The sequence below is a fragment of the Natrix helvetica genome (genome assembly GCF_964273705.1).
Source record: "Natrix helvetica genome assembly, chromosome: 7".
NCBI classification, from domain to species: Eukaryota; Metazoa; Chordata; class Lepidosauria; order Squamata; family Natricidae; genus Natrix; species Natrix helvetica.
Genome location: NC_138558.1, coordinates 73,674,439 through 73,693,588, shown reverse-complemented (window position 1 = coordinate 73,693,588; position 19,150 = coordinate 73,674,439). Strand labels below are relative to the sequence as shown.

General features: G+C 45.7%; 1 protein-coding gene across 1 annotated transcript; it reads right to left on the bottom strand.

Moving 5' to 3' along the window:
• Positions 1 to 3,978: 3,978 nt before the first annotated feature.
• Positions 3,979 to 18,152, bottom strand: CHRNA9 (cholinergic receptor nicotinic alpha 9 subunit; the record flags this gene model as incomplete). The annotated part of the gene is made up of 5 exons (XM_081959721.1): positions 3,979 to 4,529; positions 8,524 to 9,056; positions 12,556 to 12,710; positions 16,032 to 16,177; positions 18,098 to 18,152. The coding sequence occupies 5 exons, from the start codon at positions 18,150 to 18,152 to the stop codon at positions 3,979 to 3,981; spliced, it is 1,440 nt and encodes a 479-aa protein (XP_081815847.1).
• Positions 18,153 to 19,150: the final 998 nt, after the last annotated feature.

The following is a 19,150-nucleotide window of genomic DNA, read 5'->3' as shown; positions in this document are numbered from 1 at the left end:
TTTGGGTTCCGATCTGGCAGGAGGAGCATGTGCAGCTTCCCAATTGAAGCGCTATATCTGTGATGGCAAATCTATGGCATGTGTGCCAGAGGTGGCACTCGGTGCCCTCTCTGACAGCACATCAGCCGTTGCTCCAGTTCAGCTCCACTGCGCAAGTGCACCTGCCTCCCGCCGGCCAGCTGGTCTTTGGGTCTCTGCTGCGAATGCGCGGGGCTGGAGTGCATGGGGGCAACGTGCACATTTGTGGGGGTGGGGCACGTGAAGGGGATGCGTGCACATGCACGGGCAGGGTGCATGTGGGAGGGGGGGCACGCACATGCATTTTGGGGGTTCAAGGCCGCTTTGGGCCCTCAGTCCAGAAAAGGTTAGCCATCACTGCCCTGTATCATAACACAGCGGTGTCAAACTCAAGGTTGCGGGCGAGATACCGGCTGCAGGGTGCTTAGATCTGGCTTGCGGGGACGTACTGGAAACAGCAAAGGACAGGCCCTCAGTGCTTCTGCCAATGAAAAGGGAGCTCATCCAGGGGTCGGTTCCGTTCTGTTACTGCCATTTCACCCAGGGACGTGCTGCGCGCATGCGCCGTACTAAAAAAATTGCCACCGAGAGAACTGATTTGGGGGCATGGCAGGCCAGGTTATTATCTACTTGGCCGTCCAAACTGGTAGGAACCCACCTCTGAGCTCAGCCCCTCAAGCTCCATTTTTGCTGGCAGGGGGATGCAGGAGAACGTTATGGCTGAAAACAGAGGTTGCGAGGACTCCTCGTGGCCCTCGCGAGCTCCATTTTCGCTGGCAGATGGTTGCAGAAGGCTGTCGCGGCCTAAAATGGAGTTTGGGAGCCCGTTTTCCCTGGCAGAGTGCTCTGGCCACCACAGGCGCTCCTGACATGAGTGACATCAAGCTGGCCATGCCCACCCCAGCCCCTCCGAGGTCAAACACAACCCCGATGCGGCCTTCAACGAAATCGAGTTTGACACCCCTGTCATAACACCATCAATGCATGGAGGGGATCCAGTTGTGACCCGTTCCCCATCTTGCAGATTTTCTCTCTCTCCCCCCCCCTCCCCATTCCATCCCTGGGTGGATTTTATTTGAAATCATGTGGGTCGCACCCTTCACAGAGCTTGAGTTACCATAGACGGTATTCACCATTTTAAAAAGAAAGTTGGGAAAAAGGAGAACAGAATATTGGTGTGGAAACGGACAGGTGTGGAAAGTACAGTGAAAACCGCAGGAGGGAAGAAAAACAAGGCAGCTCTAGTGTTATGATTTAAAATTGTTTTTATTTAGAATTATTTTGTGTTGTTCTATTGCTCCAAAAGTCAGGCATCCAGTTTTGTTCACCGCACTATCAAAAATACATTGAGAGTACAGAGGATGATTAGGGGACATGTGAAGAACAGTTGCAGAAACTGGGCATGGCTAGTCTAGCGAAGAGAAGGACCAGGGGAGACATGAGAGCAATCTTCCAATATTTGAGGGGCTGCCCCAGAGAGGAAGCGATCAAGCTATTTTCCAAAGCACCCGAAGGCCAGAAAAGGAATAATGGATGGAAACTGAGCATGGTAGAGATTCAACCTGGAAATAAGAAGACATTTTCCAACAGTGAGAACAATCAACCCGTGGAACAAAAGTTGCCTTGGAAAGTTGTGGGAGCTCCATCCCTGGAAGCTTCAAGAAAAGACTGAACTGCCCTCTGTCAGAAATGGTGTAGGGTCTCCTGCTTAGGCGGGCGGGTTGGACTAGATGACCTACAAGTTTCCTTCCAACTGTTAATCTGTTATTATTCTGTTATTCAGAAGCTGTGGGAGATCCACCACTGGACACTTTCAAGAAGGGACTGGACTGCCATCTGTCAGAAATGGCGTAGGGTCTCGTGGTTGGGTGGGGGATTGGACTAGATGACCTACAAGGTCCCTCCCAACTCTGTTAATCTGAAAGCATTCTTTTTTCAATACACATTGGAGTTTGGGTCCTAATAATATTTTCCTTTATTCTAAATTTGTTATCCTCCTTATTTACTATTTATGACAATTATGTGCCTCCTTAGCTCCAAGGAGTGATCTGAAGTGCAAGGAGATTGTTTTACGGTTACATGTTATTAATCTTGAGACATAATTTGGACTCTGCCACGGAATAAATTCAGTGTGGATTACAACACCGACTTAAATCAAATCAAACACTGGGTCCACCACAGCATTGCTCTACCTTTGGTAGGTTTCTGAAGGGTCTCAAACCCCCAGTCCAGATGTTTCTATCATGTGTGCAAACTAAACTTAAGAATGATTCTTCTGAACACATTTGCTTGAACCTGTTTCAAAGTTTAGTGCTTCAAGTTGCAAACTCAAATCCTAAATACACATATTCTGCTCACTGATGGGCCAGAATCAAAAGCTAGTCAAAATAACAGAATAGCTGTTTCGTAGCTATGCTAAAGAACATCAAATACAGGCAGGTCCTCAACTTCTGACCACAGCTGAGCCCCAAATTGATGTGAGAAATTCATTAAGTGAGTTTTGCCCCACTATACGATTTTTCTCACCGCATTTATTAACTGAGTCTCTGCCATTCTTAAATTAGGAACGCGGTGGTTAAGTGATTCCAGTTTCCCCATTGACTTTCCTTGTCAGAAAAGGGATCTCGTGGACACTGCAACCGTCGTAAATGTGAATCCATGGCCAAGCATCAGAAGGTAAATCACGTGATCATGAGGATTCTGCTACGGTCATCGGTGTGAAAAATGGTCATAGTGTAACATCAAAGAGTCACTAAACAAGCTGTTGGAAATCGAGGACTAGCCATAATCAAAATTATTAAAACGAATCATTTTACCAACTTCTAATTTCTACCTTTATTATCTAACCATTGATAAAGCAAATCCCAAGTTAAAAAATATTCTGTATCTTCTTTGTCTTTTATCTTTAATGTTAACCTAACCATTTCCGCACAATCTAATATTTTTTAAATTATACTTTCATCTGTAGGAGTTTCCTCATTTTTCCAGTGTTGTGCAAATACAATTCTTACTGCTGCTGTCAAAACATGTAATATTAAAAATACATTGATCATATTTTTCTGGCAAGATACCTAACAAAAATATTTCTGGCTTTTAAATGTAGGTGTTGCTTTATCGTTTTCTCTAGCCATGTAGGTAGTTTTCTCCAAACTATTTTTGCCTTTGGACATGTCCACCACATACGATAATACTAGCCCGGTATCTGTTTACTAAATACTTATAATATGTTAAAGAAAAAATATATATAAATATTTTTTTAAATGAATCATTTTAGTAATTCAAATTGGTAAATCAATTTTTTAAAAAATAAAATTAAAAACCATGATCTCCAGAAACATGTATTAGAATTGCAGCCCTGTTGTTTTCTTTCTTTCTTTCTTTCTTTCTTTCTTTTTCTTTCTTTCTTTCTTTCTTTCTTTTTCTTTCTTTCTTTCTTTTCTTCTTTTCTTCCTTTCTTCCTCTTCTTTTTTCTTTCTTTTTTCTTTCTCTTTCTTTTTTCCTTTCTTCTTTCTTCCTTTCTTCTTTTCTTCTATTTTCTTTCTTCTTTCTTTTTCCTTCCTTCCTTTCTTTCTTTTTCTTTCTTTCTTTTTCCTTTCTTCTTTCTTCTTCCTTTCTTCCTTTTTCCTTCTTTTTCCTTTTTTTCTTTTCTTTCTTTCTTTCTCTTCCTTCCTTTCTTTCTTTCTTTCTTTCTTTCTTTCTTTCTCTTCCTTTTTTCCTTTCTTTTCCTTCCTTTCTTCCTCTTCTTTTTCCTTCTTTTTCCTTTTTCTTTCTTTTTCCTTCTTTTTCCTTTTTCCTTCTTTTTCCTTTTTCCTTCTTTTTCCTTCTTTTTCCTTTTTCCTTCTTTTTCCTTCTTTTTCCTTTTTCCTTCTTTTTCCTTTCTTTCTTTCTTTCTTTCTTTCTTTCTTTCTTTCTTTCTTTCTTTCTTTCTTTCTTTCTTTTCTTCTTTTCTTTTCTTTTTCCTTAAAAAGCTTTCCAGATAACTAAAACACTCATGAAGAAGACCATAATGAAAAAGATCCACATGAAAAAACGGTCCATCACTTTTGCGACTTTTTTCCACTCCACGCCTTTGGCGTGGTTGGCTTTGTGGCGCCTCACACAATCGGCGATATATTCAATGTTCTTGACCAACGCTCGGTAACAAGAGCAGCAGCCCACCGGGTCCCGTATCCCCAGTCCGTTCGCCTCGTTCTCTCCGTCCATCATCTTCTTGAGGGGGGTCCCGTCCCTGATGCCCACCTGAGGAAGGGACTTCTTTCTCTCTTCACGTCTGCCATGCTCTGTTGGACTTGGTTGTGACGCCGATTCCTGCTCTCCTGCACACTGCAAACTGGTGCAGTTTTCACCCACGTCGTACACAAAGAAGATCTTGGACATGTAATCCAGGATGATCACCCTGGCCCACTGGGGGACGGGCTTAGCTCCGGAGCCACAATAATGAATATTCATTATAATGATGGTTAGCGCCGTCGATGCAGTGATCATTGTCATGGTGGCGATGTAATATTTCCCTAGGATATAAAAATTAGAGTCACAAAAAAAAAAAGAACAAGGGTAATACGGGTTGTTCCCCGCGTACGACCGCAATAAAGCCCCAAATTTCTGTCACTACGTGAGATATTTGTTAAGCGAGTTTTGCTCCATCTTACGACCTTTCTCACCACCTTTGTTAAGCCAATTACCGCCGTTGTTCCATTAGGAACGCGGTTGTTAACTAAATCTGGTTTTCCCCGTTGAGTCTGCTTGCTTGTCAGAAGGTCGCAAAAGGGGATCATGTGATCACACACACACACCACCGGGGCATGGCGGGACCATTGTAAATGTGAGTCAGGCCTCCGAATATCAAATATCCGAATATCAGTTACCTGACCGTGGGGATGGTGCGGTGGTGGCTTCTCTGTGACGGGCCCGACCCTCTGGAACGACCTCCCCCCTGACATTAGAATCATTACTGACCTCCGCTCCTTCCGTAAGGAACTCAAGACCCACCTGTTCCAATTAGCTGGCCTGACCCAATCGCAATCATGATCTAATCCCTTGATCTTCCTGACTGGTTATTTTAAATTGGGGTATTTTAATTTGGTTTTAATCATTAATTAATCTAGGCATTATTGTACAGACTTATGTTTAATGTGTTTTATGGGGTTTTGTAATTTGCTGTATATAATGTTTTTTATAATGTTTTATTCTGTCTGTACACCGCCCCGAGTCCCCTAGGGGAGAGGGAGCGGTTAACAAATCCAATAAAAGTAAAGTAAAGTAAAGGTTGCAGGCAGTACGCCCTCTCAGTGTGTCCTTTGTGCCTTGTCCTGGGGTCATCCCATTATCGTTTGTGACTTTCTGACCAGATTCGCTTAACGACTGTGGAAGGAAAAGTCACAACGCGGGGCACAACTCCCTCAGCAACTATCTTAGCAACAGAAATTTGGCTCTCAGTTGTGGTCGCAAGTCAAGAATTAGTTATATTACCTTTATGTGCATGAGTCTGAAAAATACTCATTAAGTCTACACACACACAGAGATACATATATCTTCAAACTACAGTTTCTCCTCATTTAGCGGGCTGTCTCCAAAAACAGCTAGGTGCAATCTGATTTGTGTTTTAAAATGTTTTTTTTTTAATTATATAACATCTTTGTTGAAACGCTGTCTCGTTTTCATAAAAAATGGGACCGTTTTTGGCCTGGTGCTTCTCTGCAGAGAAGGGCAAAAGCGGGACATGTGGAGGCCTTCGGAGACCAAAAACATTTTTAGCAAAGACAGGATATGCGGAGGATTCGGGAGTCCAAAAACGGGCCTGTTTTTGGCCTGCAGAGTGCTTCTGGGAGCTGGGGAGGGAAAAAAACGGGATGTGGGGAGACAAAAAACTATATTTCCTCTTGTTTTCCTCCTCTAAATCTAGCTGTCTTATATCCTGGTGCGTCTTATAATCCGAAAAATATGGTAAATACATGCAAATACCTACCTGTTCTGTCCCGTGATTCCAATGCATATGCAGACCCAGGTTTGGCTGTCTGCCACGACTAATTATCTGATTATCTGATTATCTAGACCCGCGCCAGTCCGGCTTTCGCCCCGGGTACAGCACAGAGACGGCCTTGGTCGCGTTGGTAGATGATCTCTGGAGGGCCAGAGATAGGGGTTGTTCCTCTATCCTGGTCCTATTAGACCTCTCGGCGGCTTTTGATACCATCGACCATGGTATCCTGTTGCACCGACTGGAGGGGTTGGGGGTCCGGGGCACCGTTTTGCGGTGGTTCGGCTCCTACCTTTCTGGCCGGACGCAACGTGTGTTGGCAGGGGAGCAGAGGTCGACCCTAAGCCCCCTTACTTGTGGGGTGCCACAGGGGTCGGTCCTCTCGCCACTCCTGTTCAACACATACATGAAGCCGCTGGGCGAGATCATCCGTGGTTTCGGGGTGGGATATCATCTGTACGCTGATGATACTCAGCTGTACATTTCCACCCCGAACCACCCCAACGAGGCCGTCGAAGTGATGTCCCGGTGTGTGGAAGCCCTACGGGTCTGGATGGATGACAACTGACTCAAGCTCAACCCTTCCAAGACGGAGTGGCTGTGGGTTCCGGCCCCCCGGTTCAACCAGTTAATCCCATCTCTGGCCATTGGGGGCATTCAACTCGCCCCCGTGGAGCGGGCGCGCAATTTGGGCATCCTCCTGGATGCCAGGCTGTCCATGGATGACAATGTGACAGCCGTGGCCAGGGGGGCGTTCCACCAGGTTCGCCTGGTGCGCCAATTGCGCCCCCTATTGGACCGGGACGCCTTACGCACAGTCACTCATGCGCTGGTGACGTCTCGCCTGGACTACTGTAACGCTCTCTACATGGGGCTTCCCTTGAAATGCACTCGGAGACTGCAGTTGGTCCAGAATGCGGCCGCGCGGGTGATTATGGGGAGTACTAAGTACTCCCATGTGACACCTCTCCTGCGCGAGCTGCACTGGCTTCCTGTGGTCTATCGGGTGCGTTTCAAGGCCTTGATTACGATCTTTAAAGCGCTCCATGGCTCAGGACCTAGTTACCTGCGGGATCGTATTCTGCCCCATACATCCCTACGACCCATTCGCTCGCACAGAGAGGGACTTCTCCAGGTGCCGTCCACCAGACAGTGCCAAGGGGCGGCGCCTAGGAGCAGAGCCTTCTCTGTGGCAGGCCCAGCCCTGTGGAATGACCTCCCTCCGGATATTAGGACCACCACTGACCTCCGCTCCTTCCGTGTAAAGCTCAAGACCCACCTATTCCAAATAGCTGGCCTGGCTCAACCATAACTTCATAACGCTCCTGACGGGTTTTTTAATTTGGAAATTTTATTCAATGGGATTTTAAATTGTGTTTTTTAATTGTTTTCACTCATTAGTCTACCTCCTCCATGCACATGTATATGTCTTTGTTTCTTATGTATGTATGTTTGTTTTTATCTGTATTTTATTTGCTTTGATTGTACGCCGCCCCGAGTCCTTCGGGAGAGGGTTGCGGCTAATCAAATAAAATTATTATTATTATTATTATTATTATTATTATTATTATTATTATTATTAATTAAAGCGCTCCATGGCACAGGACCTAGTTATTTGCGGGATCGTATTCTGCCCCATACATCCCTTCGACCGATTCGCTCTCACAGAGAGGGACTCCTCCGGGTGCCGTCCACTAGGCAATGCCAGCGGGCGACGCCCAGGAGTAGGGCCTTCTCTGTGATGGGCCTGACCCTCTGGAATGACCTCCCCCCGGATATCAGAACTACCACCGACCTCCGCTCCTTCCGTAAGAAGCTTAAAACCCACCTGTTCAATTTAGCCGGCCTGGCCTAGTCCCAATTTTAGTCCCTCAGGTCTGCATTTTTAAATTTTTAGGGGTATGCTTTTTAGTTGGTTTTAACTTTTATTATTCTGTACAGCTGTGTTTAGGTTTAATTCGCTTTTAAGGGTATTTATCTTTTGTATTTGTTTTTAAGGAGACGCCTGTACACCGCCCCGAGTGCCTTCAGGGAGAGGGGGCGGTCTATAAATCTTGTAAATAATAATAAAAAAATAATTACATAGATAAAGCCACCCCTTGGCTGGAAGCCTAGAAAGTTCTCTTCGCAAACACAAGATAACACTTACAGAAGGCTTTCGCAACGGCTTGAATATGGACTGTTGTCTCCTGCAAAGATTCCCCTCCCTTCGCTCCACTTATAAACTCCTTGGGAGGGGCCACACCCTTAACCAGCTGTCCCTACTTCCTTCTATGACGTCTTCTCCACAGCTGTTCCTGTCTCCTATCAATTCGACGTCTTCGCACATCAGGGACAACCTCCCTTTGTTCCTCCTCACTGCTCCCTGACTCAGATGCCACCTGGTGGCCAACAGGCTTCTCTAGTTCCTGCTCTGACTCCAAACACCCTCCAGAGTCTTTCTCATCCTCCAGAGCAGTCCCATAATGGTCTGAGCTGTCAGAGTCCAACAACAACTCAGCCGGCCGCTGCTGGACCACAACACCTACCTATCAAGGGCACGTTGTCAGACGGCGGCATGCTTTCCGCAACCATGAGCTGGAAGACAGTTAGAGAAAGCAGCACCGTAACCCCGAGAGATACTTTTTCTCCAGAGTCTGCAGGAAGGTAGAATCCCAGCGGAGCAAGGAATGATATCAAGAGACAAGGAAGCAGCAGGTTAAATATATAGAATGAGGACTTCCTTTTCAAGATGAGAGTGAAGGTAACATCTGGATAAGGCTCGGAGCAACAACCGTAAGTAATCACGTTCTTCACAGCTGGCATGCCATGGATCTCCCACTCCACGTCTTCTATGAGGTCCGAGAGGTCGCCCGAGTCTAACATGGTGAAGATGTCCACTTGGTCCCCATTGTAAGTCCAAGAACCAAAGGTCAGGTTGCACTGCTGGCTGTCGAAAGGAAAGTAGGATACGTCCACCACGCAGGAGCTCTTCGTGATGGCCGGGGCGTCCCAAGTGATCTTCCCATCGGACCTCAAGACGATATTGGTGTTCACCGGTTCAGAATAGTCATCATCAGCCCTAAAATAAAAAGACAGAAGAGTCCAGAGCAATATTATTCACACTGATCTATTTAACTATTGACATTTATCACAATCTTACAAATATAGAAAACATGGTTGGGGTCACTTTCTTGTCACCCTGGGTCTCCATCTTGTTTTGCAACAACCCTACTCCTTCTGTCTTCTCAACCTCCTTTCTCTACCTTCTCCATTCCTCCTCTCCTTCCTCTTTTCTTCTTCCTCTCCCTTTCCCCCACTCCTCCTCTCTTCTTCTGCTTCTTGCCCTCTCTCCTACTCCCCTCCCTTACTTCCTCTGCTTTACCCTTTCTTCCTTTCCCTCCTCATCCTTCCTCCTTCCCCTCTCTTTCCCTCTCTCCTCCTCCTTCTTACCTTTTCTCCTCTTAATTCCCCTCCCTTACTTCCTTTGCTTTACCCTTTCTTCCTTTCCCACCTCTTCCTCTCTCCTTTCCAATGTTGCCCTTATTTATTTTCTTTCTCTAATGGATTCTTGGGGTGACCCGATGTTATGAGAAGTACGATTATCTTGGCTAGGAGAGTTGCTGTTGTGGCTTGCCAGCAGCCAGCAGAGCAGGCAGCAGATTCAGACAGTGAGGAGGTTGGGGAGGAAGATGGGCCAGTCCTGGAGTCTGGGGAAGGCTCTGATGAGGGCTCTGTGTCAGAGGCAGAGAGGGAGCCAGGGCCGTATGCCAGTTATCAGCTGCCTTCAGAGTCAGACATCAGTGAGGCAGAAGAACAGCTGGAGCCTGTTCCCAGAGTGCCCATATACAGCATTGCCAGATGAAGGGAAGCCTGTTTGGAAGCCGTTGGGGTCTGGATGGGGGACAACAGACTCAAGCTCAACCCCTCCACAAAGCACCACAAAGGTTTTTAATTAGGCTTGCGAAATGTGCCAGCTGAAGCGAATGAGGTGCTCCGAGCCACATGGACAGATGGTGCCGCCTTCTGCCATTGCAAAGGTTTGCATTTTGTAGAAGGATTCCAGAGGAAGGCTGATGTTTGGTGTCCTGTAAGCTTTGAGCCCTTAGATCTGTTTCTCAACCTTGAAAGTATATGGACTTCAACTCCCAGAATCCCATTCCCCAGCCAGAATTAATATATTAGAATTAGAATTAGAATTAGAATTAGAATTGGAATTGGAATTGGAATAGAACAGAATATGGAAAGAACAGAACAGAACAGAACAGAACAGAATAGAATATAGAAAGAACAGAACAGAACAGAATATGGAAGAATAGAATAGAACAGAACAGAATAGAATATAACAGAACAGTACAGAACAGAATATGAAAAGAATAGAATATAACAGAATAGAATAGAATATAACAGAACAGAACAGAATATGAAAAGAATGGAATATAATATAACAGAACATAACAAAATATGGAAAGAATAGAAGAGAACAGAACAGAATAGAACAGAACAGAACAGAAATATGAAAAGAATAGAACAGAACAGAATAGAATATGAAAAGAACAGAACAGAATAGAATAGAACAGAATAGAATAGAATATGGAAAGAATAGAATAGAATATAACAGAACAGAACAGAATATGGAAAGAATAGAATAGAATATAACAGAACAGAATAGAATATGGAAAGAATAGAATAAAATAGAATAGAATAAAACAGAACAGAACAATGTGGAAAGAATAGAAGAGAACAGAAGAGAATAGAACAGAACAGAAATATGAAAAGAATAGAACAGAATAGAATATGAAAATAACAGAACAGAATAGAATAGACTATGGAAAGAATAGAATAGAATAAAATAGAATAGAATTGCAGCTGTAAGTTCAGGACTCTCTTGTTTAAAAAGCGAGTGGCCTTTGAGCATGTGACTGGGACTAAGATCTTGATTTTTTTTGCAGCGTTTCCCAGACACCAACCCTTCCATTCCAACTCTTGTGGTGTGAGAGCGGCCAGCACAGCTGGCAGCAGATTCGTCCAGTGAGGAGGTTGGGGAGGAACCTGGGGAAGACTTGGAGTCTGGGGAAGGCTCGGACGAGGGCTCTGTGTTGGAGGCCGAGAGGGGGCCAGGGCCTTTCGACAGTTATCAGCTGCCTTCAGAGTCAGACATCAGTGAGGCAGAAGAACAGCTGGAGCCTGTTCCCAGAGTGCCCATATACAGCATTGCCAGATGAAGGGAAGCCTGTTTGGAAGCCGTCGGGGTCTGGATGGGGGACAACAGACTCAAGCTCAACCCCTCCAAGACTGAGTGGCTGTGGTTACCGGCACCTCGGTTCAACCAGTTGACACCATCACTGGCCATAGGGGGCGAGCAATTGCCCCCTGTGGAACGGGCACGCAATTTGGGCGTCCTCCTAGATGCCCGGCTGTCGATGGACGACCATGTGGCAGTCGTGGCAAGGGGGGGCGTTCCACCAGGTTTGCCTGGTGCGCCAATTGCGCCCCCTACTGGACCGGGATGCCCTACGCACGGTCACTCATGCGCTGGTGACGTCTCGTCTGGACTACTGCAATGCCCTCTACATGGGGCTTCCCCTGGGACGCGCCTGAAGACTACAGCTAGTTCAGAATGCAGCCGCGCGGGCCATCACGGGGAGTACCAGGTACTCCCACATAACACCTCTCCTGCGCAAGCTGCACTGGCTGCCTGTGGTTTTTCGGGTGCGTTTCAAGGTGTTGATCACCATCTTTAAAGCGCTCCATGGCACAGGACCTAGCTACCTGCGGGATCGCATCCTACCGCACACATCCCTGCGACCAATTCGCTCTCACAGGGAGGGACTCCTCCGGGTGCCGTCCACCAAGCAATGCCAACGGGCGGCGCCTAGGAGTAGAGCCTTCTCTGTGATGGGCCCAACCCTCTGGAATGACCTCCCCCCCGACATCAGAACTACCACCGACTTCCGCTCCTTCCGACAAAAACTAAAGACTCACCTGTTTCGATTAGCCGGCCTGGACCACTCATAGTTTTATCTTACTTCCTGGCAGATATTTTAATTGGGGAATTTCATGGGTAATTATTTTAAATTTAATTTTTTGGGGTATTTTTAGGGGTTGTTTTTAAATACTGCTTTTAATGCTTTACTTGAAGGTACAGTTTTATATAGCCTCCTCCATTTATGTATTTATGTATTTATTTATATGCAGCCTATTTGTGTTTTAGCCTGACTGTACACCGCCCCGAGTCCCTTTTGGGAGAGGGGGTGGTCTAGAAATACGAAATAAAGTAAAGTAAAGTAAAGCTAAAGAACAGGGGTCGACTTGGGACTAAGGCCACAGGTGGATGGTGAATGGCCCCTCCCTTAGTGAATAAAGTTTGCCCCACCCTCCCATCCCCGCTGTTCTCTGTCCTATATTCTCTTGTTTCTTTAGTTCAGCTGATTGCCGTGTTGAACAACAGCTCAGCTCACCAGCGCTGACACCGAGGGAAGTCTTTGAGTGCTACGCATTCATGCGCAAAGCGTGTGTTAGGCGTGCATGCTCTCTCATAGAACCGGTAGGAAAACATTTGGAATCCCAGACAGGCTTACTTGTTGTAGAGTACAATGTCTGGTCTCCATACCAGATTGCTGGGGATCCGGATGGAATCTAATCCATCGTATCTGTCTTTGTCCCACTTCAGATAGGCATCGTGCCACGTCAGGCGTATCCACAGGTAGACTGTCAAAATTTGGTTTCTCTCATCCTAGAAGATAATTACAGCCTTAACTTGGGAACATTGGGAGGTGTTTATCCAACCTGCCAAAACTTAAATCTCTAAATAAAAATAAAATAAAAAATCAACCGCTCCATTTGGTTATTATTGCTTATTAGGTATAATTTATTAGGCATCAAGTGTATTGTGGACCAGACAGTGTCTGATACCAGCTTAAGATGGTGGTTGATCTATTCTAGTATTATCTGTGGTCAGTCCATCACTTCAGACTTCCTGAATTTTTCTATCCCTTCAAATTCTCTCTTATCATGATTGTGGATCATTGAAGGTGGACTGTGATGACCCGGGGCGTGGCACAAAGGCAACATAGACAGAGAACATGTATTAGTCCCTTTATTAACACCAGCTGTGCCCCCAACGCCCCTTTCAACTCTCCAGCCTGGAGAAAAGCTCTCCCACAAACCTGTAACAGCCTTTGGCTGAAAATACTCCAGTCCAAATGTTGTAAGCAGAAAACTTCCAAGTATAAACCCAGAAAGGCAAGATAAGGCAATTAATCCGGCAGGGCAAGCAAGATAAGGAGTTCCAGAAGTGAAGTAGCATGGCAATAAATCAAACCAGTTGGGAGGATGCCAGGAACTCAGATAAGCAGTTAATACCAGATTATCTCAGTGTTTGTTTCCGACAACCCCCCTCCTATTTGCCTCTCCTTTAAACTCCATCCCCAGGTGTGCCTTGTGAAGGGAACCAGGGCCTTTTCCTCCCTTGTAAGCTATGCAAACTCCGTTGCTCTCATCTGCATTCTTACCTGCACTCCCTAGGATGAAGAGGGGGTGGGCCTTCATCTGAACCCCCTCTCCCTTGTTCTACCTCTCCCCTGCTCTGCCCAGCCTGACTTTGCCCTCCCCCAGTTTCCTCCACAACCAGCAGAGCCACTCTCCCGCTCTCTTTCAGCTGTTCATCTTCCCCCTTGGATTCAGATTCCGACGGGGGCATGACAGCAGACCTTCCTGCCACCATAAGATGAAAATCATAGGGAAACATAACAGGTTTCTGCATCCCATTTTTGGTGTCTGCGTGGCCCATTTTTGGCCTCTGTGCACACCATTTTCCACCCATTCTGATCCCCGCTGCCCAGAACAGGCAGAAAATGGGGCATGCAGAGGCCAAAAACAGAGTATGCGGAGGCTGAAAACGGGATGCTGAGGCTGAAAATGGGGCACCTGGTGGCAGCAATAGGCAATCCCTGCAACCTGAAACAGGTGATCGTCGGGAGGCCCAACCATCAGCTGCTTGTGTTAATCTGGCTATGCTAAAACTGAAACTGGCTGTTTGCTGCAAGGAGGCAAATTGCTGGTAGGCAGATTGCAGATTCCCCCCCCCCTTTTTTTTTTTTCCTCCCCAAAAGCTAGGTGCGTGTTATACTTCAGAGTGTCTTATACTCCAAAAAATACGGTAAATTCAATGGCATTGAAGTCTAATCTGAAAACCTCTCATTATACTGTTGGAAGAAATGTCCTTCTGGGTTCAGGTCCAAGTGGGGAAAAAGACACTGGAGACATGGAGGCTGCTTGGAAAGATGGTTTTAATGGTGGACAGGACCACATGGCTTGAGCCCTGAACAAAAAAGGTGATCACATGCTTCAGTGTTGGTGGAGAAGAAGAGAAGGGAAAGGAAGGGGGTGAAGAAGGGCTTGCAGGGCTTTTTATAATCTGTTCTGCCCCACCTATCTGTTTCCTGTTCCTGTGTAAGAAATGTATTCTGATTGGCTGTCAGACTCACATGGGCCCGGGCAAGGGCAACCCTCTAGGCTGAGTTTTGAATCCAGGTTTGGTTGAGTTCTCAGATGCCATGTGGTCAGTTGAGTAAAAGGCAATATTATCCTGCCTTCATTCCCATCTCCCTGGAGCTGAAGGGGAGAACTCTTTATTATGTAAAGTGGACTAGCTTGGCCTTCTTAATGGCCCATTGACAAAATGGGGATGGGCCGGAAGCTGCAGGAATTTACTTTGTGTTTAAAATGTGTTTCTCCCTTTTTCACATCCAGGAAAATATAATATTCTGCCTTTTCAATATTTCCTGGGATATTTCATTTTTCTGGGAGAGGGCTGGGTGATAACCTCCTACAATACAAAGCATATGAATCAGATTTATTTAACATCCTAGTCCAGTGATGGCGAACCTTTTTTGGCGGGGGGAGTGCAGGGGGATTGTGCGCATGTGTGCCACACCCATAATGCAATGCGCTACCCCAGAGCACATGCACACCTGACCAGCATTCCCCCCCCCCCCCATTTTGCATGCTTTTTTCGCCCTCCAGGCTCCAGAGGCTTTATAGGAGCCTGGGGAGGGTGAAAACAGCCCCCTGGAGGCTTCAGGAGCTTCCCAGGAGCGGGAAAAAACAGCCCTAGTTCGGGAACGGACTTCCAGTTTGCTCATAGGGATGGTTTTAGCCCTCTGGAGCCTTCAGGGGCCTTCCGGAGGCTTCTCTGAAGGTTCTGGAGGACAAAAAATGATCCTATGAACAAACCGGAAGTCACCTGACAAATGGCTTCGCATGCTATAGGTTCGCCACCCCAGTCCTAGTCAAAACCAGGGGAGACACACAAAGTCTTTAAAGCTTTATGAAAGGTCAACCTGGCTCAAAAACAGTAACTGTGAGAGGGATTTTAGAGTCTTAATGGACCATCACTTAAATATGAACCAACAGTGTGTCCCAGCAGCCAAAAAAAAAAAAAAAAAGCTAATGCAATCCATGGTTGTATAAACAGAAAGGTAGAATCAGGATCATGAGAAGTATTTATACCATTTTATAAAAGACCACACCTGGAATACAGCATCCAGTTTTGGTCACCACATTATTAAAAAAAAGATGTTGAGACTTTGGAAAGAGTGCAGAGAAGAGCAACAAAGAGGATTAGGGAACTGAAGGCTCAAACATATAAAGAATGGTTGCAGGAACTGGGTATGTCTAGTTTAATGAAAAGAAGGACTAGGGATGACATGATAGCAGTCTTCCAATATCTCAGGGACTGCCCCAAAGAAGAAGCAATGGGTGGAAACTAAGAAGCAACTTAGAACTAAGAAGACATTTCTTGACAGTTAGAACAATTAATCAGTGGAACAACTTGCCTCCAGAAGTTGTGAATGTCCCAAACTGGAAGTCTTTAAGAAAATGTTGTCTGAAGTCGTGTAGGGTTTCCTGCCTGAGCAGGGGGTTGGACTAGAAGACCTCCAAGGTCCCTTCCTACTCTGTTAATTCTGTATATAACTTCTTAAATTCCAACAAGATTTGAATTGGAAAGTTCAAAACGTTTATTATTCTGCCTCTACATTATTTCGATGCTTACCATATCTTTGATTTGGGAAAGCGTGATCTGAAGGGTAACATTCAGAACCATGTCTGTATCTTCCACAGGCCGGAGGGCATTGGAGTAATCTTCAAACAGCTCATTAAACAGCCTCTGAGCATATTTTCCTTGGGCGGCGTCAGTGCCTGGGTGGAGCCAAATTTAAATTGTTCAAAACAGATATTTGGAAAAAGACACGGGCAAACAATTGTTGCGTTCAGGGGAATGGACCGGCAGCAAGATGGAAAAATTCAGGGAATGGTGGGATTCAATTTTTTTTACTATAGGTTCTGTGGGCGTGACTTGGTGGGCATGGTGTGGCTTGGTGGGCGTGGCTTGGGAAGGTTACTGCAAAATCCCCATTCCCTCCTGATCAGCTGGAACTCAGGAGGCAGAGAATAGATGGGGGTGTGGCCAGCCAGAGTTGGTATTTACCCGTTCTCCGAACTACGCAAAATGTCCACTACCGGTTCTCCAGAACTGGTCAGAACCTGCTGAATACCACCTCTGGAATGGATTCAGGTAATCCTCAACTTACGACCATAATTCTCAGATCCCCGTGGTCACGTAATCCAAATTCAGATGCTCAGCAATTGGCTCATATTTATGACCGTTGCAGTGTCTGGGGGTCATGTGATCCACTTTTGCGACCTTCTGACAAAGAAAGTCAATGGGGAAGCCAGAATCACTTAACAACGGGGTTACCAGTTTAACAACTATGTCTTTATTATTTCAGACAGATGAAAGTGTAATCAAAAAAAAAATTAGAATGTGCTGAGATGGATAGATTGACACTTAAGATAAAAGAAAAGGGAAAAAACAGAATACTTTTTAACATGGGATACAGTGGTGGGTTGTTAACCAGTTTACTACTGGTTTGCTCGCGCACGCATGCGCAGAAGCGTCACCCTCTCACCGCTGCTACTGCTGGTTCAACCAACTGGGAGCAACCCACCTCGGATGGGATATATTTTACCAGTGGTTAATTAACAAAAGTAGAGGTTAGAATTTAAAAAGTATTCAAAGAGAATAATAAAAACTTTGTATGGAAAATTTTGCAAGATGGATAACTTCATTGTTTTATTATTTTAAGATTAATATTGATGTGTTTATTAAGATTACTAGTATGATTATGGTTATCGTAGTACCTTTATTTAAAATTAATTATGCCCAGACAATATGCTGTTCAAATAGACATGGAATTTATGTTTTTAAAGAAAAAAAATGTACCAATAAAACATATATTTAAAAAAAAAAACCTGCACTGCTTCACTTAAAGACGGTGGCAATGAAATGGAGCAACATTCATTTAAGTTAACAACTGCACCAATTCACTTAACAGAAAGAAAGGTCCTGAAGGGGAGCTTAACTCCCCTTAGCAAATGTTTCACTTAGCAACATAAGATGTTGGGCTCAATTTGGGGTCCTAACTCAAGGGCTAAGACCAGGGGAGACATGATAGCAGTCTTCTAATACTTGAGGGGATGCCACAGAGAGGAGGGGGTGAAGTGTTTTCCAAGGCACCCAAAGGCCAGACAAGGAATAATGGAAGGAAACTGATCAAGGAGATTCAACCTGGAAATAAGGAGGAATTTTCTGACAGTGAGAGCAATCAACCCATGGAACAGAAGTTGCCTTCAGATGTTGTGGGAGCTTCATCACTGGAAGCTTTCAAGAAGAGACTGGACTGTCAGAAATGGTATAGGGTCTCCTGATTGGGTGGAGGGCTGGACTAGATGATCTACAAGGTCCCTTCCAACTCTGTTAGTCTGTTATTATTCTGTTATTCAGATGTTGTGGGAGCTTCATCACTGGAAGCGTTCAAGAAGAGACTGGACTGCCATCTGTCAGAAATGGCATAGGGCGTCCTGATTGGGTGGAGGGCTGGACTAGATGATCTGCAAGGTCCCTTCCAACTCTGACTGCCTGTACAAAATAACTGGTTCCTTCTGGAAGCTACGATTCCCACTGACCTATAAAGGAAATGATAGCAACTGCAGGGAATCAGTTTGGTGCTAGCTTTCCTCCCCCGTCCTTCCTCCGGCTCCCAAAAACCCTCTACTTACCTTGAAGCCTTCCTGCTGTGAAAACCACGAGCGAGAAAATCCCAATAGCCTTCATGGCAGAGACGGACACACATTACAACGCTTTACCAGCGACGAGAGCCATTATTCTGCCTTACAAAGCCATCACAATCTGTAGCCAGATTGGTCGGGCTTCCGTGGGATCACTTTTTTCGTTCCGTGATCTTGCTCCTTTCGGGCCAGGTAACTTGAGAACGAGTGGAACGAAGCGAAGGGGGATGGGGATGAAACCAGCCGCGGGAGTTCAGCTCAGCGCTCACATTTCTCCCGCTTCCTAGAATTACCTTGTGCGCACTCTCCCGTTGGAAGGCACCCCCAGAGTTGTGTAGGAAGTTAGCCCCCTCCCGCTCCCCTAGAAAAATGAAATATTCAAGGAAATATTTTTTTAAAAGGCAGAATATTATATTTCCCCTGGATGAGAAATGGAGAAACGTGTTTTTAGGCAGGAAACAAACTCACTTTTAATAGCCCCCCCCCCCCTCAATAGCTCAACAGCAGATGTCAGCCCTTAAGAGATAAAGAGGTAGCTAGGTTTTGGAAGTTGCAAAGTTGTGTCCCACCCATCGCGACTGCATGGACATCGTTCCTCCAGACCTTCCTGTCCATCCTTGGGAGTCCATTTAAGCTCACACTGACTGCTTCGGTGACTCCATCCAGCCACCTCCTTCTCTGCCGTCCCCTTCTTCTTCTTTTGCCCTCCATCTTTCCCAGCATGAGGCTCTTCTCCAGGGAGTCCTTCCTTCTCATTAGGTGGCCAAAGTATTTGAGTTCCACCTTCAGGATCTGGCCTTCTAAAGAGTAGTCAGGGTTGATCTCCTCTAGGACTGATCACCTTGCAGCCGAAGGGACTCACAGGAGTCTTCTCCAGCACCAGAGTTCAAAGGCCTCCATTCTTTGGCCCTCAGCCTTCCTTATGGGCCAATCTTCATAGCCATCCATTGCAACTGGGAAAACCACAGCCTTGACTAGACGCACTTTTGCTATTAGCTTTCCTCCCCAGGAGGGTCTTTTAATTTCTTGGCTGCTAGGTCTATT